Source organism: Dermacentor albipictus, chromosome 3 (genome assembly GCF_038994185.2).
Source record: "Dermacentor albipictus isolate Rhodes 1998 colony chromosome 3, USDA_Dalb.pri_finalv2, whole genome shotgun sequence".
Lineage (NCBI taxonomy): Eukaryota > Metazoa > Arthropoda > Arachnida > Ixodida > Ixodidae > Dermacentor > Dermacentor albipictus.
Window position 1 is genome coordinate 26,907,874 of NC_091823.1, and position 23,379 is coordinate 26,931,252.

General features: G+C 42.5%; 1 protein-coding gene across 2 annotated transcripts in view; it reads right to left on the reverse strand.

Annotated features, from left to right (window-relative positions):
* LOC139057311 (C2 domain-containing protein 5) overlaps positions 1 to 23,379 on the reverse strand; it is a 59,385-nt gene that overhangs the window by 21,946 nt on the left and 14,060 nt on the right. Inside the window, exons 12-22 of one of the 2 annotated variants that reach the window (XM_070535261.1) lie at positions 20,565 to 20,650; positions 18,014 to 18,122; positions 13,606 to 13,720; positions 10,563 to 10,739; positions 9,145 to 9,249; positions 8,547 to 8,636; positions 7,651 to 7,708; positions 6,159 to 6,212; positions 2,939 to 3,013; positions 2,164 to 2,238; positions 347 to 463 (exon numbers count right to left, since the gene is read on the reverse strand). In XM_070535261.1, coding sequence (XP_070391362.1) covers positions 347 to 463; positions 2,164 to 2,238; positions 2,939 to 3,013; positions 6,159 to 6,212; positions 7,651 to 7,708; positions 8,547 to 8,636; positions 9,145 to 9,249; positions 10,563 to 10,739; positions 13,606 to 13,720; positions 18,014 to 18,122; positions 20,565 to 20,650 — 1,061 coding nt within the window. The remainder of the gene's footprint in view (positions 1 to 346; positions 464 to 2,163; positions 2,239 to 2,938; positions 3,014 to 6,158; positions 6,213 to 7,650; positions 7,709 to 8,546; positions 8,637 to 9,144; positions 9,250 to 10,562; positions 10,740 to 13,605; positions 13,721 to 18,013; positions 18,123 to 20,564; positions 20,651 to 23,379) is intronic. The other variant, XM_070535262.1, reaches the window with a different exon arrangement.

Here is a 23,379-nt window from a genome sequence, read left to right on the forward strand (position 1 = left end):
TATGTGCAGTGGCGTAGCAAGGTCATCTGGCACCCGGGGCCCATAGGTCTTCTGTCACCCCCCTCCCCGGGTGTAGCCGGCGGAAAGAGGTGTGTCTTCAGGCGTATATGACACCCCCCTCCCCCCTCATTGGCCCCTTGCACCCGGGGCCCACGGCCCCCCGGCCCCCCCTGTTGCTACGCCACTGTGTATGTGCATGTCAACTGTGTATTACAACAATGTTCAACATGGTTGTAATTTGTTATGACAGCTATATGTGATTGGTATGTGTAGACAACAAAAAGAAAGCCTTCGGGGCTTCTGCAATGCTAAGGCGAAAGATTATGATGGAACAGGAAGGCCGCACCTCCACAACGCAAGCATCGTATTTTGCTTGTTGGCTTTTGTCACAAGTGACCCGCTCATCATCACTGGTATCCGAGTCACCGGTGGATTTTCCATTCTGCTTCAATGCTGTTTGATCCTATGGGCATTTGAAATGAATAAACAGGTATGAAAATACAAACACAGGCTATAAAGCATAAGTAAAGAAAAAGCATCACTTGCACCACAGCTGCCAACAATCCTGAATCTTTCATAAATTTTATTAATTTTGGCTCGCTTTAAAATTTTACAAAAGTTGCATCAGCCTTTACGAAAAGTAAATTTGGTTTAAGAGAGCTTTACTCATCAGTCTCCGAACTTTCTGTTAGGAGTATTCTGAAGGTAAAAGGATTAAAAAGCTAGCACGTTCCTTCAACAAACGTACACAGAAGTTGCTGAAGCAGGCAAAATCAGCAAAAACAATGTCATTGAAAAACTAACTAACTTAAACACAACATGTTGCTTGTAAAGGTTCTGTTGTTCCAAGTTTGCTGCCACCTGTGTGTTGCATCTGAAGGTAAATAATGGTTAACAATATGCCTATTTATTCTATTAAAAAGTTCTGCAGTGGACAAGTTTTTAAAAAAGTGCATGCTGCTCATTTTTTCCCCGAATGATATCAGGAAAATTAATTTAGATACCATACTAAATCTGGAACTTTAATCATTGAAAAATCAGTTGGCAGCATGGTGGCACAGTGGTGACTTTGTTTTTGCCGTGTCTTGGTTAATTGGAGCCATGTCAATGGCAATCTGACTTGCTCGTCAAAACCGAAACTGATGACTAAGTTTTCAAATTGATATTTGTTCGTTCCAAATTACTTGAAATTTCCGAGAACTGAAATTCCATTCAAAGTGAATACCGAATAGCGTAACATTTGATTAAATCTACAAAAACTTCAAATACGGTATACATAGACTCATGTGAGGGCCACAGCTTTCTTTTTTTTTTTTTTCACCATTTCGACGAGGTGCAGCCCTATCATGGGACCGAATCTTTTGGTCAAATGGTGTCAACTTAGCCGGCGACTTGTGCACACCTCGGATCCACGGATGTACTATGGCACCAGAAGTCAACACTCAGCTCTCGCCCTAGCAGTGGCACGCGGAAGTATGCAAGCGTGCAAAAATTCTCCAATGTGTCCGTGCGGCATCAGGGCATTGAACACGATTGCAACTCCATTTGAAATCCTTTTTTTTTTTTTCAGAATTTTGGGCTGCCAAATTGGGGATGTGGCCCTTACATGTCTATGTAGTATTCGCCCAACCCTAACCCATACACAACCTCCATAACAACAAAATTCAATATGTGAGGAAATGCACATATTGCATAATGCACATGAACTGCTTTACTAGAGTAAAACAATATCTAAACCTCGGTTGTTGCAGATGACTTTAGCACAAATATCAACTTCAACAGTAAAAGAAAGAAAACAAGGATTGACTAAGCTTAGCTATCGCCAACATTTTCTTTTGCCATAAGACATGTCAGCTCCTTCCAAGAAGTGGTTCGTGACACGGGACACTGATGGCAGTACATGCTATGCTCATCATTTTATTAGTATAAACTTATTCTCTCAAGAGGCTATGAGTAACAAAACACTCATGGCATAGCAGTTGGTGTCTGCACTCTCACTGCATTTGGCTCAATAAAATGCTGAATCATTGTGTCCCACAGTTTGAAACATTACAAAAGATTTTGTGTTCTGAAGTAGCTGTCCAATGCACACAGCTGTAAACAATCACTTGCACAGGTTTCAGTTGAGCAAGTAAGCCAGATTTTTTTTAAAAAATGGCATACCTGATGACGACTACGTAGGTTTGGAATGGGTAAAGAAGGCAGTGGTATCGCTGTGAGGCATGCACCAGTTCCAGTCTGAAAAATGGACATTGAGTTTATCATAGTAGCACACCAAAAAGAGAGCAAAGGAAGGCAATGACATGCATGCCTGAAAATACAAGAAGATGCAAATATCATGTGAAACTTGTAAAGGCACCCCATACACAATGAAGAATAAATATAATGAAACAACTAGAAAAAAATGCTGGGTTCTTTTCTTACTGTTTAGAAACCTCAGCATCCATACTGCTGCTGTTAATACTCCAGTTGACTGCCTTGTGTGTCTTAATTACACCACAGTACATAATTGAAGTACTGAAAGGTGGTTCACAAGAATATAGACCAAATTTTAATGCACAAAGAAAGCTCTCCACTGCTACATGTTTAATGTTCTGCCCACACAGGTGCTATAAGGAAGTGTATTTTAATTTCTTATACATAAAATATACACCGCTCACTGGCTGCGAGATACCAGAATAAAACTAGTGTTAGCATGCAACGTCAAAAGAAAGCATATCAGTGAGCCCAAGGTTATCATGCCACGAAGCTCCTCCACTGACATTGTGCACATTAATGCGTGATGGCAACCACAACACAACTTATTTTTCTCACACAGCATAATTATGACAAGACAGCATTAAGATAAAAGCTTCCCATTTTATAAGCTGGATAAGAACAGGATATGCACAACATAATGTGTAAACATGACATACACAAGGTAAGTCACAATACTCACAGCTATTCCAGCAATAAGGCGTTCTCCAATGGCAACTTGCACTTTCAAGCCAAAAATGCCATTCAGGTTCTTGAGCTGTCAGGGAGCAGATAACAAGTTGAATTATCATTAAGTTACTTAGTGATCATTAGGTTATTAAATGCAACTAACACATCAAAGCTGCAATTACAGCAGGTCTTAACATGCTCCTCAATAATATGCAGCTTCATTGCATTATTGCACAACAGAATGAACGTACAACAGTTAAGAGCTTGTTAAAACAGTGTGCTTTGCCACAACACTCCCTTCTGATGCTCTTGGTAGCCTTCTGCTTACCTCTTGACTCCCTTCATTTACAACAACTTTCTAATTACCTGTCTAGTAGGGCCTCTGCACCTTCAACAACCTTCCTAGTAACCTGTACAGTGCCTGACACATTTGCTCTAGCTGCAAAATGTCCCGTATGCCCCATTTGTTACAACACTACCCTTCGACAGGATGCTTCAACTATTATCAGCATTCAAGGCCAACTTCAACGAAATATTGGACCATGTAAAACGCATTAAGGTAGTGTAGATACAGAACAGCCTCCGTGCAAAATTTCTTGTTTAAAAATCAAGAGGATGTGTCACAAAAGGCTTGCAAAAGTAGATGTTTTTGATAGCAAAACTGAAAAAAAATGCCAGGCCTGTGCAAAATACACAGCACAGTCACAGTGTAAGCTGCAGGAGCTGACTCCTCGTAGTTCATTGTAAATGCAGCCGCGTGAGTAGCTCTAGACTTCGCTTCTTCAGCAGCAATCTGCACTTAACGAGGAGGCACTATTACGTACATCAAAAGAGTCATGGCAGCCTGCACAGTAATATCGACGCTATGAAAGCAAATATACTGCCCCCACATGAGTATGATACAAGCAGACTGAGCAACAAGTAGCATACCTTATTAATTTGGTTATAAGGTGGTCGTGATTATAAGGCAAGGCTGCTTTTCAGCTGACGAACCCAAGATATTATGCACCGAAATACAAAATGACATAGAGTAGCAGACAGATTATTCAGACTCAGCACGGATTGCTTGAAATACTTAATTACTAGTACAGCCAAAACACAATATTGCAATCATAAAATAGAGGGGTAGGGAGCTTCAACATACAAAGTGCACTGTATATGCAAATTTTGCCTTAAGGTGCAGCTTCATGGCAGCTTGAACCACGATGCTGTGAAGCCATACCTAAAAGCAAAATTTGCATATACGGTGGGAGGTGAGTTAGAGGCTAAGAATTCTAGGAAAGAGCTTCGCCTTATATTCAAATAAATATGGTACTTTCAGGACTACAATCCAGGGACTATACATGCCTAAACATTGAATATTTATGCTGCGCAGACTATGTACAGGTGCACGCTGTAAAATACTTTTGGTTTCAAAGTCACTCACTCTGGCAAAGAACGAGAGGAAAGGGAGTTAGCCGAGGGGCCCAATTTTTATTAATATCATAGGAAGCCAACAAACACCGACACGAAGGACAACATAGGGAAATTACTTGTGCTTAATAAATGAAATAAAGAAACGATAAATTAATTTAAATTAAAGTGGATGAAAAAACAACTTGCCGCAGGTGGGAACCGAACCCAGTTGTGGGTTCCGCAGGTGGGTACCGAATGCGAAGGTTGTGGGTTCGGTTCCCACCTGCGGCAAGTTGGTTTTTCATCCACTTTAATTTACATTAATTTATCGTTTCTTTATTTCATTTATTAAGCACAAGTGATTTCCCCTATGTTGTCCTTCATGTCGGTGTTTGTTGGCTTCTTATGATATCACTCTGGCAAAGCCTTTCAGGCTTTGGTGAAGCCCCAACGCCTCCCAGCAAAGCATGGTATAGTGTCTAGGATCTCATTTTCTCTAGAAGCTATGTATGTTTGGGAAAGTGCCCAGCAGATGTAACATTAATAATAACAAATACGTATGTTTTGTTTTAATTCTGTATTTCATACTGTAGTGGCGTAACCATCGTCTGCACAGTGCACAAGAATACAGTGAATAACTCCAGGTCAGGTACAAGCACTGGCACCACATTTGACCCGCTGCCTCAAGGTTCATCCATAGTTTTCTACAAAATTAATAGAGGGAGTTCTGGTACAGCGATAACTAAGCTACTATGGAAATGATAGTACATGACTTTGTCTAATCTTCGTGCTTGTGGCATCAGACGTTTTTGTGCTTGTTTACTTTGCTTTATCTGCCTTGATTGGCCTAAATTTCGAAGTAATTTATACTTATGTAAATGCAGAAGGCAATAAGACTGTGAAAATGCATAATCACTACTAAGTGCAGCAGTTTTGCCTGCCAAGATGGCCAAATCGTAATGCGCCGAGTGTCTCAATGCACTGCATGGCTTGCCCGTGGGCCAATTTATACTTTTGTAAATGAAGAACACAATAAAACTCTGCGAACATGCATAATCGCTACTAATTGCAGTGGTTGTGCCTGTTGAGGTGACCAAATCGAAATGTGCTGCATGGCTTGTCCGTGGGAAATTCTTTAGGGTCCTTGCCACTCGTCGACGTGCACGTACATGGCATAATTGTTTCTATATCCGACTCCTCTGCTAGGTATCATCTGTTCGAATCCGGGCATCGGATAAATTTATTTATTTATTTATAACGCAGTACATTGTTTAAAATGATCGGCTCGCAAAGTTAGAAAGCCATTTAAAGGCAGAAGGACGAAGTTTAGGCAAATTCATCTACTCCTAACTATCATTTCCACGAGGGCTGAAGTGCCATGCTTGCAGCTCCCACAGACACTAGCACCAAGGTTCCCTCTAGCAATTATTGTAGAAAACTATTATTTAATTGGCCGCTCTTGGCCACATGCTTCCGTCATAAGCGACGTAGCTGTAACCACTTGCCACAAATAAAATTAGCGTTCCCTTCAATACAAAAACATCACAAAGTCCTGGTCTGCTTAAGCCAGCCTTAAAATGAATAGAGACAAGATTTCACTTGGCACTTAATTCAAGGAGTCCGGTAAAGCACAAATGGCTGAGCCCAAAAATGATGGGACACCGAGGAACACCACTCTCTATCCTGCTACAGAGGTTGGGGATGCAGTTACAAACTTTAGATGTACACCCTCCAGCTTCGAGGCTTAGAATGCAGTTAATAGCAGTTACGCCAATAGAAGAGCAAGTGCAGAAAAAGTTCAATGTACGAGTACCACGCTACTGCAAGGCAATGCTTACCTTAAGCTTAGTCTGTATTTGACGATGCAATTCAATCTCAAGGAATGGAAGACTCTGCAAAGTAAAACAAGAACAGGCAGATTTAAATTTGTATCAACTGCCATTTTGTCTATGCTTGAGGCCCAATTTTCACATGCATAAAATATTCTAAAATGTGCCTTCAGGCATTGGTTAGGGCATTAAGAAGCATATAGGCTTAACTTTCTTCTCTACAAATTGAAGATAGCGTCCACATTAAAAGTCACCCACAATGTGGCCGGCTGCACATAAGAAAAAGAAAGCCATAAACTGTGAAGCAGCCCGGTTAGATGTCACAGCATAGCTACCAGTTTCTTTAGTACACGAAGGCTGGCTCTGTCTATTGTAACATGTTAAAATTGTCACAGGAAGTGTAAACAAGAAGCAAACTGATGCAGAAGGTCTGCCACGGAGCGAAAGATTGTGTCCTTCCAGTTAAAGATGCCGACAGGGACAGAAAGAACAGAACTGCTGTCACTGTCTGCATATTTTATCGTTCTGCATCCCCTCAACACCAATAAGCTAGCCTAGCTTATTACCCTTTATACCACAGGCACACCATACAAAAGCAGGGAGGCCAGCCAATAATGGGACAAGGGAAATGGAAAGTAGGATATATTCCACAACCTGGCTGAATATTACATGATCAAAAATTCATGCTCCCTAAAGATTATGCTCAAGCATTTTGTAGCCCTGAACACACACACAAAAAAAATTTTTTAACTGTTTCGTTGTTGTTTTTTCCAGGCAGTCTGTACTGAACACACCATCCCATAAGACCTGACATTTTTGTGCCCACCTAGTGCCTCATTCTGTATTCTCTGCAGCACCTGTATATAACAGCCCAAGCATGAAAGTTCACAAACTCTGAATAAAATGCCAAATTCTTTATATCCAACCCACCCCCACAAATGTAGCTTTCCTCAATTAGAAAATTTGTTCAAAGGCATTTCTAAACAACTTCCTTTCTGTGTTTTAAATTTCACGCAATTTAGAAAGCTACAGACTGAAGAGAACAAGGAAGGTTGTGCCATGGATAAAAACACTAGTGCCACGGATCAAAATGCTGGTGCCCTTGGGAATGTGCACATGAATTTGTTAGAAAGAAATAATAGTATGTGTGAAGTTTTATTTGTTTTTTATAACATTCATGCACAACAAATCTGAAATTTTTTTTTTATCATCAGGTATAAAATTTTACCATGGCAAATCTTTCACAATGAACAGCATGCTACATTTGGTTTTTTACACATCTCTGACAGAAAATCTCACAATAGAAACTGAAAAGTCAAATAGTACTCATTTAGAGGTATAGACATAAGAAAAATATGCTTTAAAAATTTGTCCTACATAAGATTTGATGCAATATAAAGTATAGAGCTGGCTATGAAACAAAGAAAACAATGCATAGCAATAGCACCAGAAGCTATGTGCAAATGTTTGCCACTGGAGACTTCAAGACTAAGCCACTCACATCACTAATCTCTCGGGCATTCTGCTCCCCTTTGAGGTCCTTCTTGTTCTTGCATACTCTATGAACAATGTCACAGAGACAAACTGAAGGTTAGGTTTCAAAGCAAACCTCAAAAAGCTTGATGGAAACACTATGAATCAGAATACTATCACATAGGGCAAAGAAAGTGACAACAAACATGTATTGCATCTCTCTGCTATCTAACCCACCCCATAATGTAACTCAATCTCATCCCCAATCAAAATAAAAGGTAGATAAACATGAAAATAACCACATACGGTTGTTGCTGGTTTCAGTACAGGCAGCATACAGACATGTAGCCACACTTAAATGCAAAATTTTTATACAACTTGCGCTAAAACTTTTTGCTTAACAGTTTAGTGAGCGCTATACAAACTAATAATGGTATAACATACCAGTTGAAACTCTTACATAACATCCTGTCCCCTAAATACATCTTTTATGTGCCAAATGAGCAGTCATAGTTGTACCGAATGTGGATAGGAGGAACAATAATTGAGTTATTGGCAGAGAGTATGACAATTATAACTAGAACAATTTGCTAATACAGTGAATACTTTATACAAATATCAAAAGCTTCATTTGCCCCCTGTTTTCTTGATTGATTCTAAACCCACTTAATTCAACTGGGACTTGAAGATAATCAAGTTTAAGTCTTGCACAACACTAAGGCACCCACATTTTCTATCGACAGCTTTGGCTTTCTTGACTTAAATGCCCTAAGCTGAGCTTGTCATACAGCACAGTTCCGAATATAGCACAGGGTGTTTTCATAGGCCTGGAAATTCCCAGGGACGACAAAGTTCCTCATTTACGACAAAGCTCACCACATTTCTTTAATATGTTTATTTAAGCAAGAATTAAAAAAAACTTGCCTCGCCTGGATTAGGCAGCTCTTGCCTACTATCGGTATCCCAGCTGGTGGCTCAATCGTCATGAAGAGAACGTCGGGCACCTTGGCACGTCTGGATGGAAACAACAACGAAGGCTTGAACAGCAATGAAAGATGCGCCTAGTACTCTGTCCCAATACACTAAGCTAAAAAGAAAAACCAACAGCTGCACAATAACTGTATGTCCAGACAGTCATACAAACTCAACAATCACATCTGCAGCAGCTGCCACATTTCGAGCTTAAGTAATCAGTGTGAACAGCAGACCGGCTAACTATAGCTAGCATTCGACTAAAACAAATGCCCACTTGATAGAATAGTTATTCAAGCATTCAAGAGGCTTTCACATGTTGTAATGCATGTAATGCAGCCAATACTAATTTGTTTTAGAACAGGTCAATCTTTTGTTACGTCCCCAACAAAAAAAAATCAACAATCAGAAAGCAGAATTGTGGGCATGAGAACCCATGCACAATATAGCCACCCACAATAGAAGCTGCATTATTATTGTATCTGCATTACAGACAGACACAAATATAAAGACTATGCCAATTCAAGTGCACTCAGATAAGCAAGCTTACCTGCATACACCGCACTTAACTAGCTGAGCTTGAAAAGGAACACTTGCTTCATTGTAAGGAATGTGGCATAACCGGCAGTCCAGCTTGCTTGTTGCATCATCAAGGCTGAAATGAAATGTGTACAGGCAGTGACAAACCTACGTAAATTAAGAGTTTAGAAAATTTTCAATCACATTACCTCCCACCTAAAGTAGAACAGGGGTTTACCCCGGGATACTGTTTCGAAAATAAATGTTTATTCCTCCTCCTCCTCCTCCTCCTCCTCCTCCTCCTCCTCCTCCTCCTCCTCCTCCTCCTCCATTACTTGAAGTACAGTGAGTTTTAGTAGGAGGAGTAAGATAACATAGAAAATGGGAAGACACCTACAGATATGAATAAGGAACAATACCCCCAATATTTACATGACTACTGTGACTAGCTCTTGCTCCTAGCATAAAGAACACAATACAAACCCAATTAATTTTTAATGTTAAGAGATGCAATACATTTAATTACTGCAACTATCGAAAGATTGGATACAGTAGAACCTCACTGATACGTTCCCATTACGTATGTTTTCCGGGCACCAACATTCACAATCGAGAACACAAAAAATGACGTAATAGAGTTACGCTCATTTTTGATCGGTTCATACGTTCCCAGCAAACACGATTTTTTGGCACCGACGTTCAGTATGTCGCCAAACTGTGATCGTATGGTACGTTTTCCACCCTCTAGACCCCATGTGAGCAATACAGGGTGCGAGGCGTGCGCAATTGAGAACAGTATATGACCGCCCGTCTTGCGTGAAAATGACAGCACGCACAGTTTCTTATTACGGTACCAGCAAATCTCCGCCCAGGTTACTGTATGCCGCGTTCACAGCTATCGCTGCCAAACCTACTACGATAAGCATCTTCACCTAGCTGTTTTACAGCATGTAGTGCGTAGTGGCATTGGTAGTGTACTGCACACTTTTAGTGAGCGATAATCCGAACATGTGCTGTTCCCTGCTGCAGGTGGCATGATGCGAGTATCATGTTTCGCTTCAGCGACATCCAGTGTTGCCCACCAGCTCAGTTTCGTTTCAGTTTCCCATCGCCCTCTTAAAACGCCGCGCAATAGGAAAACAACAAAATGCATCTCAGGCTGCCGGAGCACCACCAGCTCGATGCGCGTCAGCATCGTTTGCTGCAACGATCCGCGCTACACTTTGCATTACGTAGATATCAACAATAGTTGAGCTTCTGAAATTTTTTCAGTTATTTTGGATTGCACATTTTTCAGATTAGTAGGCCTTTTCTTGCATTTTTTTTATCAATACGTATGAATGAGGTTCTACTCAACTTCAAACCACCATGTCAGCCATATCATAAGGTCTTGGAAAAACAACTTTGCGTGAACAATTGTGTGAAAGGATGGGAAGTGTAAGCATCCACCTGTCTCCTGCAGGTTTTGAGCCGGAGTCAGTTGAGCGTGCAGACTTCTCCTTGTCTGTGTTTGAAGGTGCTGGGACGACAGTGTGCCTTGCCGTGGATGCAGTACCCAACTCCTTATCCACCACTGGGTTCAAAAGCACCGCTGTCCCACTCGCGGACAGAATCACCACCTCATCACTGTATGCGACAAGAAAATTGCCATATGTTGCATTAAGGCAATATGACGAGTAAGAGCAAGTGCTTAGATACACCTGCCACAAAAGGTAAGATGTACACAGTGTACATAAAAGCAGGTAACACCAAATGCTGCACTACCAGCTAATGTGATTAAAGTTAATCAACCTAAAATATAAGCCACACACATGCCAATAAAAAGCTAATTATTAGTTGATCTGATCTTCACTATCAAAGCTGAAAGTTTGGGGAGATATTGAAAATGCATTGTTGGGAAACCAGAAAAACGAAACAAAATGACCGAGGGGAGCAATCTTTCTGCCATGTCATTGCTTTGTTTTTTCTGTTATGATAAAAAGAGTGTATATACCTCTGTTTAACCCATAAGCGATTGAAAAAAGAATAATGACATCGAAACTAAAATCAAGAACTGTAGATTAATGGTTTTACACAATATTCCTACAACCACGTACGCGGCATGGTCTTCCTGTCCACCGTTTTCTGGACGCTGGTTGCTGACAAAAGGCAGCTGCATAACAGCAAAATTAACGATTGGCACAACAGCAGGTAGGCAAATCGGCCAGCACCGCTGTGCCAGTATTTCTAGCCTAAATGCATCGCCCCTGTTGATGACACAAACATCGGCTACAGTTTGCTCTTCGCCCAAAGCAGTGACCAGTAGAATAAACCGATGTCCTAATTTTTATATTTCCCGACATGTGACAGGCACTGTCAAATCTGCAGTCGAACCCACTTATAACGATACCGGTTTCAACAATATATTGGTTAAAACAATGAGAAGCTGCTGCACCATCAACTTTTGTATGTTTTCCATGGTGAAATGACCCGCTTACTACAATGCCCCGATGCTGCATTATCGGTTACAACAATGAAGTCTGGCTGCTGGGTGTCCAAGCCGAAAGGTAGTGAAATGCGAAATCCTTCAAAAGAAAAAAAAAGAGAATGAGAAATTCGAGCCATTGCACGATGGGCCGCTGCTTCAACAGCCATCGTGCGCTCATTTTCCAGCCATCTCCGTGCGCCTCTCCTGTCGCCCTTCCACCTCTCCGAACACTAATGGGCTGTGCCCATAGCTCTAAGCCACCTCACCCTCCCAAGCACGAGTGGAGTGCACCAACTGCGCTGCTAAGCTGCTCGCAGATTGCTCAGATGTTGCTCACTGGCTCCTCATTCAGCGCAGTTCTGCAAACAGCCTAATCGCTCGCATTCGTCTTTGTTTGTTGCGTCGAAATCATTCCTGGCCACAGTTTCTCAGCCTCGTTTGACCAACAGTTGGTTTGACTCGCCGCCGAAACGGAAGATGGCCCGCTGATTATCGGCAATGCACAATGTTGCGGATGAAAAAAAGGCCTAAGCGCTTCTGACCGATGAGACGATCATCGCAAACGTGCTTGCATCTGATAGCAACGGCGATATCGGCAGTGCTGACGCAGTAGGGCAGGCTGCATCAACATTGTTCTCACAGGAGGCCCAGCGGATGATTCAGTTCCTCCGGGGCTTCATTTTCACGAGGAACCTTCCGCTGCACTACGTGGAGCACCTGGATCCCTTGGAGAAGGATGTAGGCAAGCTTCGCGTAAATCATGCAAGGGTTTTCTCGTGCAAGCCAGTTAGAAGTACATGACGAGATGCTTGTGGCAATTTCGCCTTGGCATTTCTTCTGGATTTCTCAAGCTGACAGGCTGCTGCAGCAGCCTTCTCGCAATTTTTAAAAGGCCCCATGGCAATGCCTCGGCAGTGCTCGCATATCGCTTATCACCCGTGACCCCTCTTTGCAGTTGCTATAGCAGTGCCATTCTTTAACGCCGACAGCTGTGGCTTGTTACATGCGATCGGAGCGCCCAGGAAGCAGTTAAACGAGTGAACACAATCAGCAGCTGGATGGAGAGAGTTGGTGGGGAGGGGCACTAGCCTCCCCGCCATTATAGTTTTCTCACATCAGCTCTGCCATCCCTCTATTTTTATTTTTTCATGCAACCTAGTTATAACAGTTATCGGTTATAACAATGGAATTTTCGTGGCACTTAATATTGTTATAAGTCGGTTCGACTGTAGTACGTAACAGAGCTGCAGTACGAGGCAAGTTCAACTCAGACCGAGCCTGTGTGTGGCCGTCACAGGCATGCAAGCTTGGTCGACCGTATTTCGTGCCTCATAGTCTGGACACCAACATTAACAGTATATCTTCTGTATTGCATGAATTGGCACAGTGAGAAATAAAGCGTTCTTAAAACGGTGCACTTTGTGATTGTTGGTGGTTAATTTTTGAAGAGCCATATTCTACAACTTCACTCTTCAAATCAGGTTAGGCCTAGTGGCAACCTCGGTGCTTCCTTGGCATGAGCAGACAGCGGTAGGCAGTGGCATTCTGCTTGCATGGGCAATATGAAAACTCTCCACTGGCACGGTGCTGCATGGCACACCGTTGTGGGAAGCTTGCTGCTAGTGTAATCATTCCTTAAGAAAAAGTGCATTTTCGAAAATTCCACCAGCGGCTGGAAATACAGTTGCGTCCAGTGGACTGTCGCACGCACTAGTTGTGTGCAGTACACTACTGCATGCATGCATTACCATAGCAAAGTATGTTCCATTTATACCATTTAGACAATATTTGGCTAAAAATGTTGCTGCTGTAGCCGGCAGTCAGTTATAGCCAGGTCTGTTAAAAGCGAAATTGTTGCACTGATAATATAGGCAGCCCAAACTTAGTGAGAAGAATAGTCTTTTATATCCCAAAGTATGTTGCATGCAGATCCACGGCAAAAAGTGTGGACTGTATTAGAAACATCTAAAGTTCCAACAAGCAGTTACCACAGAGGTAACTATCAAGAAAGGAAGCTATTCTTACCAGATGTTTGTAGTTTCGTTGTAGCCTAGTACAACATTGCATCCGAGGGAGCGCGTATGGGAACGAATCTCTTTCCTTAGCTCCGTCCACCATGCATCACGAGTTTCAGGCTCATCTGGTGAAACGTGTCACATGCAAAAGAAAATAAATGTCTGTAAAGCATGATAACTAGGTGTGCTGATACACAAGGCCATCCTCCCTTCAGCAAATACCTTGCTGGCATCTAAGAGCACATATCAGGTCTAAATTTGGCAGAGACAGGGAAAAAGTGAAGGGGTCACACGAGTGCTTGTGTGTGCCCCTTCACTGTGTCCTTGTCAATTGTGCGTGCTAAATATTTTACTATGAAGTCTGTAACATATCCAAAATCCAAGGAGTCAAAATGGCAGACTCCATCAAAAATTATTGTTTCAAGCTTATTTTGGCTTCAGTGAGGTTGTAAAGATGTTTATAGCATCTGAAATCACAAAAAAGTGGTCTCAGAATGGGTGGGACTCTGCAGTGACCCTTTATTTATACATTCTTGAAGCGCTGCTATTGAGTACACACTTCAGCACATCGAAGTGAGTTCATCGAACACGCTCGCTGGCAAGTGCATTCTACAGCAAGTGTCATTAGAGCCTTCTGGCTAACATGCTGCGAGCAACACTAAAGGCAAAATAAGTTGAGTATCAACACGTGTACTTATTTACCCTTTTTCCGGGGTCTGCATTTCACCCACTAACAACTTAATGTTATCGCACAGCGCAAGACGTGCCGGCATAATTTGGAACTTACTTGAATCTTATCTTTGTTTCTACTTGTTGCGTATGTTCTCGTCAAATGTTGTGTAATCAGATTGTATGTGCAACACGAATTTTGTTTCTACTTGTTGTGTATGTTCTCGTCAAACATTGTGTAATCAGATTGTATGTGCAACACGAATTTTGTTTCTAGTTGTTGTGTAGGTTCTCGTCAAACATTGTGTAATCAGATTGTATGTGCAACACGAATTGTGTAGTGCTTTCTGGAAGGCATGCGGGCACCAGCAATTAAGCTGGAACCTTCCACAAGTCATGTATAAAAGTCCAACACACTTGATCCACACATCAGATTTTCAACAATCACCAACATCATTGTGGTTCAGCGTTACTTGTTTTGCTGGGCACAAGTTCACCCAATAAAGAGTTAAATTTGTAAACTCACAGTTTCGACACTGCATCATTCTTCACCATCACTATGTGATAATGCGGTTATGACAACTTATGCTACTACATGCTATGGAAAGTAATTTGAGCATGTATCTTTCATGTGAAGGTCACTTACAATCTGGTTGCAATCAATACCATATATCTTTATATACTGGTGTAAAAGGCCGCACTTCTTTTTTCTAGAATCTTGGCTGGGTGCGTTCCTTACATGAATCAAGCCGACGATGGTAAAAGTTTGTACTGCTTCCACAACTGTATCAGAGGGTAAGAGAGGCGCAAATGACATAACACTGCAGTAAACAACCTCAGATGACGGCCCATTGTCCCTGACCAACGCTGACCTAAACAGGGCTCCCTTCTCTGGAGGCAAAATGCCACCGATTTGACTGGAAACAATACCAACACAGTAGAAATGATGCACCAGACAAAGAAATAATGGCACGATGGCACTGGCCTGACTAGTGTAAATGGAAGAGCAGCTAGCGCCATCTAGCAGCAATGGAACTAACTTCACTTTCTGGTGACGTTTTGAAGTTTTTTCCCAATATTCGATATTTCACCTTCCCAAGAAGGGATGCCGCTCTTGCACAAGGGTGGCCCTTACGCAACTATATATGGTACACAAGAAACAACGAAGAATGAAAGTGTCCAACTTAAGAGATCAGATAGAATTCGCGGAACTGTCAAAAATAAACAAGGAGAAGTTAAGGGATATTCAAAATTATAATGTGAGAAAGACTGAGGAAGCAGTAAAGAATGGACGCAGCCTGAAATCGGTGAGAAGGAAACTTGACTTCGTACAAACCAAGATGTATGCACTGAAAGATAAGCAAGGTATAATATCATCAGCAATCTCGAAGATATAGTAAAAGCAGCTGAAGAATTCTATACTGACCTGTACAGTACCCAAAGCAGCCATGACACCTCCATTCAACATAGTAACAAACAGGTTACAGAGGCTCCTTCTATAACTAGCGATGAAGTTAGAAGGGCCTTGCAAGACATGAAACAGGGAAAAGCGGCAGGAGAAGATGAACTACCAGTCAAACTAACGAAAGATGGAGGAGACATAATGCTTGAAGAAGTATTGGCCCTTCAGACGAACTGCCTATTGACTTCAAGGGTCCAAGGGAACTGGAAGAATGCCAACATAATACTAATCCCCAAAAAGGGAGACGTTAAAAAGTTAAAAAATTACAGGCCCATTAGCTAACTTCCAGTATTATATAAAATATTCACCAAGCTAACTTGCAATAGAATAAGGGGAACACTAGACTTCAGTCAACCAAAGGAACAGGCTGGCTTCAGGAAGGGACAACTTACAATGGATCTCATCCATGACATCAATCAGGTAATCGAGAAATCTGCAGAGTACAATCAGTCTCTCTATATGGCTATCACAGATTACGAAAAGGCATTTGATTCACTGTAGAGATACCAGCAGTCATAGAGGCATTAAGTAATCAAGGAGTACAAAACGCTTACGTAAATACCTTGGTAAATATCTACAGAGATTCTACAGCTACCTTAATTCTACACAAGAAAAGTAGGAAGATACCTATAAAGAAAGGTGTCAGACAAGGAGACGCAATCTCTCCAACGCTATTCACTGCGAGCTTGGAAGAAGTATTCAAGCTATCAAACTGGGAAGGCTTAGGAGTAAGGATCAACGGCGAATATCTCAGCAACCTTCGATCTGCCGGTGACACTGTCTTGTTGAGCAACACTGGGGATGAGTTACAACAAATGATTGAGGACCTTAAAAGAGAGAGTATAAGAGCGGGGTTGAAGATTAATATTCAGAAGATAAAGGTAATGATCAATAGCAGGGCAAGGGAACAAGAGTTCAGGATCGCCAGTCAGCCTCTAGAATCTGTGAAGGATTGCGCTTAACTAAGTCAATTACTCATAGGGGACCCTGATCATGAGAAGAAAATTTACAGACTAAAAATGGGTTGGAGCACATTCGGCAGACATTGTCAAATCCCGACTGGAAGCTTACCATTATCATTAAAACGAAAGGTGTACAGTCAATGCATTCTACCAGTGCTGACATATGGGGCATAAACTTGGAGACTGACAAAGAAGCTCGAAAACAAGTTAAGGACCGCGCAAAGAGCAATGGAACTAAGAATGTTAGATGCAACATTAAGAGACAGGAAGAGAGCGGTGTAGATCAGAGAGCAAACAGGTATAGCCGATATTCTAATTGACATTAAGAGAAAGAAATGGAGCTGGGCAGGTCATGTAATGCATAGGTTAGATAACCGGTGGATTATTAGGGTTACAGAATGGGTGCCAAGAAAAGGGAAGCGCTGTAGGGGACAGCAAAAGACTAGATGGGGTGATGAAATTAAGAAGTTAAGGAAAAGGCGCTAGCTGGAATCGGTTGGCATAGGACAGGGGTAATTGGAAATCGCAAGGAAAGGCCTTCATCCTGCAGTAGACATAAAATGGCCTGATGATGATAAAAAACGAAACTACTGTTTGCTGCCAGCGTGGCCACTATCGATGTGATCATGGATGGTGACCTTGCCATTCTGAAGGCGCGTGGCCGTCGCACGCACTGACTTATAACGAAACCACCACGTGCTGCAATTGTGCATGAAATTGCGGTCGCTAGTGACGTCATCATGAATGGCGACTACACAGCTATGACTGCACATGGCCGAGGCACGCACCCAGTCAAAGTGAAGCTATGGCCACAACTGCAGCCGCTATCGACACGATCATTCGACTACGCAGCCATGAAGGCACAAAGCAAATGCTGTGCTATTCGCAGTGGTAAACACAACATCAAAGGCTTTAAAGGTACAAATGGGCACGAAGCATTCTGGCATTGCTGTCACTCATGTACAATTTCCACTGATGACCATGGTGATGCAAACTCCACCGCTTCATTTCAGTGGATGCTAGCGCCGTTGTTGCTATTTCATGTCGCACATTTGCGGTGCTCAACAAGCTCTAAGAGTTGTCCAAATTAACTGATGTGCAGCCACATAAGTCCAAGTTAACGAGACTTCCGTTGCATTAAATAAGGCATATGCCTGCCGGGACTAAAGGACGAGTCCGAATTATCCGATTTTCTGAATTAATGAGAGTCGTATTAACGAGCTTTTACTGTAGTAGTAAAATCTCACACGGTACACAAATGAACCGAAAATTGAAAATTAAGCAATGCTGATGCAGTAAACAAGTAAAAGTGGAAGACAACCTACCGGGATTGTTGATTTGGTCGAGAAGCTTCACAGATCTTGCAGACACAACACCTCCAATACTTTGAATGAAGCCCTGCGGGAAGTGCTTCATGGTGATGAAGGGGTACTCCTGTATCAATGAGCAAATCATAAGGTGAGAAATCATGTAACATGCCAACAGCAGTAGGCCTCTCAATATCCCGATTAGAAGTTAATGTTCTTAATCACAAAAATGCAAGGCGGAGGTGCACATTAAGGAACATGAATAGCTGCTGCTGGCAAAATTATAGACTATCACGGGTTCCAAGCCCTGCAATGGCATCAATATTGCAGACAGCTTTGTAGTATATGTGCAACATCCAACTTTACGTCAGTTTCAGACGTGAACTCGTTTCTCCACTTTTTTGTACTTTGAATGTCAAGTAGACGCTCAGAATTACGTAAAATTTGGCCTCTGTTTTAGCCAACCAATACTTAGTGCAACTCCCAGGGGCATCCCATGGCCCTGCCTTTGATATATGTTGCACTACTGATGACAAAATCCCAAGAAAGTGTGAAACTTTCCGTCTGGATCTTTTCTGGCAGTGCCAGTATGTAACAATGTAACGGCATCTCTGTCAAAAATAATTTACGCCAGGCCACATTCTGAAATGCTCAGTAAATCTCAGATAGACTGCATTTAAGTCAAGCTGTGAGGTTTAACGTCCCGAAACTGCACAGTGGGTTATGAGGGCTGCTGTAGCGGAGCATACGAGGTTAATGTTGACCACCCCCGGTTCTTTAATGTGCCTCCAAGGCACAGTACAGGAGCGTTTTTGCATTTCGCCCCCTTTGAAATGCCAAGGCCTGGTATCAAAACCATGACCTCGTGCTCAGCGGCGCAATGCCAACACCACTGAGCCACTACAGAGACCTTGCATTTGAACCATACGATTGTTCTTATCCATGAAATGTATGGTCGAACTCGGCTATATCGGACTCGCAAAAGAATGCCTATCAGTTCGATGTAGAGCATAATTCAATATAAGCCTGCTAAAGAATTCGATGTCATAAAAGCAGATACAATCAATTTATAAAAGTCACTTTATTGATGAAACCAGCGTAGTTTCGCTTGAAATAGTCTTGTATTTTCTTTTGCTTGGGCAATTTTGCTGCCTGCAACACACGCACATCTCCACATGGTCTAAGGAGTCAGAGCAGCTGAGGCCGCAACCTTCCACATTCGCGCAAAAGCACCGCACTAGTGCGAGCGCACCAATCACCTCGAAGGATGTGGGCAAAGGACCACCGTTGCTTTCCTCATTGTGCCCACTTTCACTTGTGCTCGGTACAATGTCGGCAATGCAGTCTTCGTTTTCAGGCTCTCCGATGGTCACGACGCCATCACCTGCACTCAGAAACTCATCGACCACCGATTCGTCAACGGCTTCCGGAAATTCTGACAGCTCGCTCCAAACTTCGGCAACACAGGCAACGGTTTCATCCCACTCATCAGAATTTACAGTCATCACCAGGCACGCGGAAGCCGGCACGTCTGAAGTAATTTCGGATGAACCACTTGTACATGGCCGTGCGTACGGGTCGGGCGCGATAGCCATTGGGTTGCAAGCGGTCATGAGTTTGTCCGCTTTAGTGCTGAGAGTGCTCCTCGGAATCTTGCACGCTGCGGGAACATCCGACTACTCACCGCGTTCGACCCGATTTATGATTCGAGCTTCACGGCAAAAGGCGAATCATAAATCATAATCCTGGCAACACTGTGGGAAAAGACCCACAAGGCACAAACACAATAAAGCAGAAAAGCAGCCATATGACTCAAGCTTGCGCCATCTTGCATGACGAGGGCACAAGAGCCTCTGATTGGCTGTCTGAGTAAGCGCTGCGGGCGGGCCAGGATCATTTTTGTCAGGGGGGTGTCAACGGCTTGCCCGACACAGCGCAGTCACGGTAGGGAAAGCGGTTGGAGGGAGCCACGCTGCCGGGTTTCCCCGCCACCGCGAGGGAAAGCCAACTTAGGGGGGCACTTTTCCGCCGCTTGACATTCAATATATCGGGAGTCGTTTCTATTTTTGTTCGATGTTAGCGTAATTTTTTTGCTATATATACTCATTGTGACTATACCGTGTTCAGAAATTGTTCGATATACAGAACAATTTGATGTAAACAGATTTTATATAGTCAGTTTCGACTGTATTTGAGGCTGGAAGCACGAATCCTCACTCACTGAAAAATTTGAAATTCTCAGTGCTTCTTGCTACTCCCTGTTTCTTAATATGCGTAGATGCAAGAGCTGCCTTTCAGCACACAGAATCAGCTGTTTTTTAGTTGGGATATGATAAACCTTTTTGGGATGGTCAGATTGTTAAAACTTATTGGCTAGAAAAAACAGTGTGTGTTGGAGTTTACTGCTGGCAACATGGCAGAAGCATACTCGCCAAAATGGTAAAGCCATTATGCTCAATGCTCTTCACGCCCATCTGCTTGTGTCCTCATGAGAAGCTCTTTTCTAAATGTATTTCTGATTGTGATAGGATACATTATGTTGTGTATGTTTAAGTTAAGGAAGACTCACCAGCATTTCCAGACTTTCCCGAGCCAGCGCTGGCCTGTTGATGAACTGCCTTGGTCCACCACTGGTGCTACTACCAGAGCTTGCACCTGTTGGGGTACATTAAAACACAGTACAGAAACTGTAGCATCTGTAAAATATAGCAGGCAGTCAGCCCCAACTTCATGAAACCGGGATGGTTCTAATCTACACTAAGCACTGATAACTTAAAATTTCAATTATGCTTATCCACTGGGCTAGGAGAAGGATGCTGTGGTGGAAGGCTCTGGATTAATTTCGATCATCTGAGGTAATTTACTGTGAATTCAAGTACTATAAGTAGAAAGATTTTTGCATTCTACCACGCTGCTCCCTGGAATCTAACATGTGACCCAGTGCTCAGCAGCATAACACTGCAGTCACCAAGCCAGTGCAACCAGTCAACCAGCCTTAGGGTGCATTCACACCGGTAAGTGACAGAGGTTACGCAACCAAATGCAACTGGTAATGAAAGAGCAACTCAAGGTGACTGATATTCAAACTGACAAGCTTGACCTGCTTGTCACCACACTGAAACAACTCACGATTGATGATGTTCACGTCTACAAAAACCAAGGCTCGAAACGCCATCACCACATAAAAGAAGCTTTAGCTCTCATTTACACCGGTGACTCACAGAGGTCACGCAACCATCTTGGTTGCAAAGCAACCATTTAAGGTCAGTCGCTCACCACTCAATTTTTTAGATGTGTGACTGTAGTCGCAAATCTACTGAATTAATTAGCGGTGCAGGAAGAGGCAGTCTGTATACAATGATGCTTATTTTATATGGCAATAGCAATATGAGCAGATGTAAACAACATCAATCACAAGACAGGTAGCCCTTGCCAGCATGAACGAGAGTCGCCGTGAGTTGTTTTGGGTTGCCAATCACAGTTGGTCGCACTGCTTCTGTAAATCACCAGTGTGAATGAGCCATTAGCGTGTAGAGACGACCTGCTCCTGCGCTGCTGATTGGCTCAGTAGGTTTGCAACTGAAAAATGGAGCAGCGGAGCAATTGTCCAAAAACACTCACTTTCCAACCAAAGTCACCACCTGCAACTGGTTATTTTACGACCGACATGGCCGCATGAAACTGTGCGAGTTTCCAGTGTGAATGAGCCCTAAAAACATTGTTTCAAACACTTTATACCAATGTCCCATTGCAAAGAACCAATGTACACTACTGTCCATTCTTGAAGGAAACATCCTACTACTAGTACTCTAATGCCAATTAGGTTTCAGATTTTGCACAAAAGCCAGCAATATTATTTTTTTATCGAAGGATGCTTCATATCAATCATTTTTTACAGGAAAAGGTTGAATAAATCTTCAAATTACACTTTAACTAACTGCTCCATGTAACAGTAGACCGTGCTTTACGGATCTGCACAACTCTAGCACAATACATTACATAGGAATAATGTACAAAACATGGTCAATAAGTTGGCCAGCCTACAGGTATAATGCGAAGAACTAGTGCTGCTTGTCTGTCAGCTATGTGACTTATCCTCTGCTACCAATTTCAGCCACATCTTAAAATGGTGCACTGTCACCTGCAGCTGTACTTACTGCACTTGTACGTTACAACAAAACTGAAAAAGTAACACATAAGCATCCGAACCTGCATAATAGTGACAATATCTGTTTGTTGCTGCATGTTGTTGTTAACTGCACTGGCACTGTTCTTTCTACACTGCATCCTAAAGGACTTGTGGTGACGGTGACACCTAACTGCAAGCTGTCCATGCCGTTTGTATTTGCCACAGTTCACTTAGCTGATATAAGGATAAATTAAGTACACAGTAGCTTATTTTGCAGATCAGTGTGCGTCATGCACTTTCTAACACTTACCATAGCTAGTACAATATTGGCAAATATATGTGTCTTATTTTTGTTGCACTCTGTTAAAAAATTTTATTCAATCTGCTAAAAATGGCAACAGACAGATATACAAGTTTCACACGGATCTTTATCAAGGTAATGTTGAATTTCGTGAATTGCAACATATGCTATTTAGCTAAACCAGCCGAGGTGAATGCAGAGAAAGAAACCTGAATGCAGGCAGACAACTCATCCAAAACATTCCCACATTACGCAACTGTCTGCACTGAGAGTATGGGCATGCAAAAACAGTGTGTTTGTGTGTCTGCGCATGTATACCGTATTTACTCGCATAATGATTGAACTTTATTGTCAAAAAAATTTATGCAAATTCAGGGGTGCGATCATTATGCGGGTTAAATCTCACGGGAAAAAAAAATTTTTTTCATCCAGCATTTGCTGCGGGATGACAACAGGTAAACAAATAGGCGGCTGCCGCTTTATGTAGTGCGGGACACCAAAACAAAAATGGCAGCCGGCGGAGTAAGCTGAACGCACGGAACACGATTTTTTTTCTTTTCGTGAGTACATTACGTGCATTGAAACAGTTTCTTCCGTAGCAGTAATGAATAATATTGTTAATATCAGCAAGATTGCGGCAATAACGCAGCCATGTCCACTTTGTGGGGACAGAAACAGATGGGCGCGCTTAGCTGTCAGTGACATAGGAACACATGGCGGGCATGCTGCGGAAACTGCGGTATTTTATCTTCACTACTATCCTAATACGGCACGTTTCCGCTAACGGTGGGCAAATATCTTAGCTGTGTTACAAGCATCGGCGTACGAATAAGGTACACTTCTAACGTATTAGTGTAAACGTGGCTGCTATCGTTGCCGCTCGCGATTTGTTGCAAGCCCACGAGTGCAGATGAGAAGAATCGAAAGGTGCCTTTTTTGTTGTTGTTGACCACA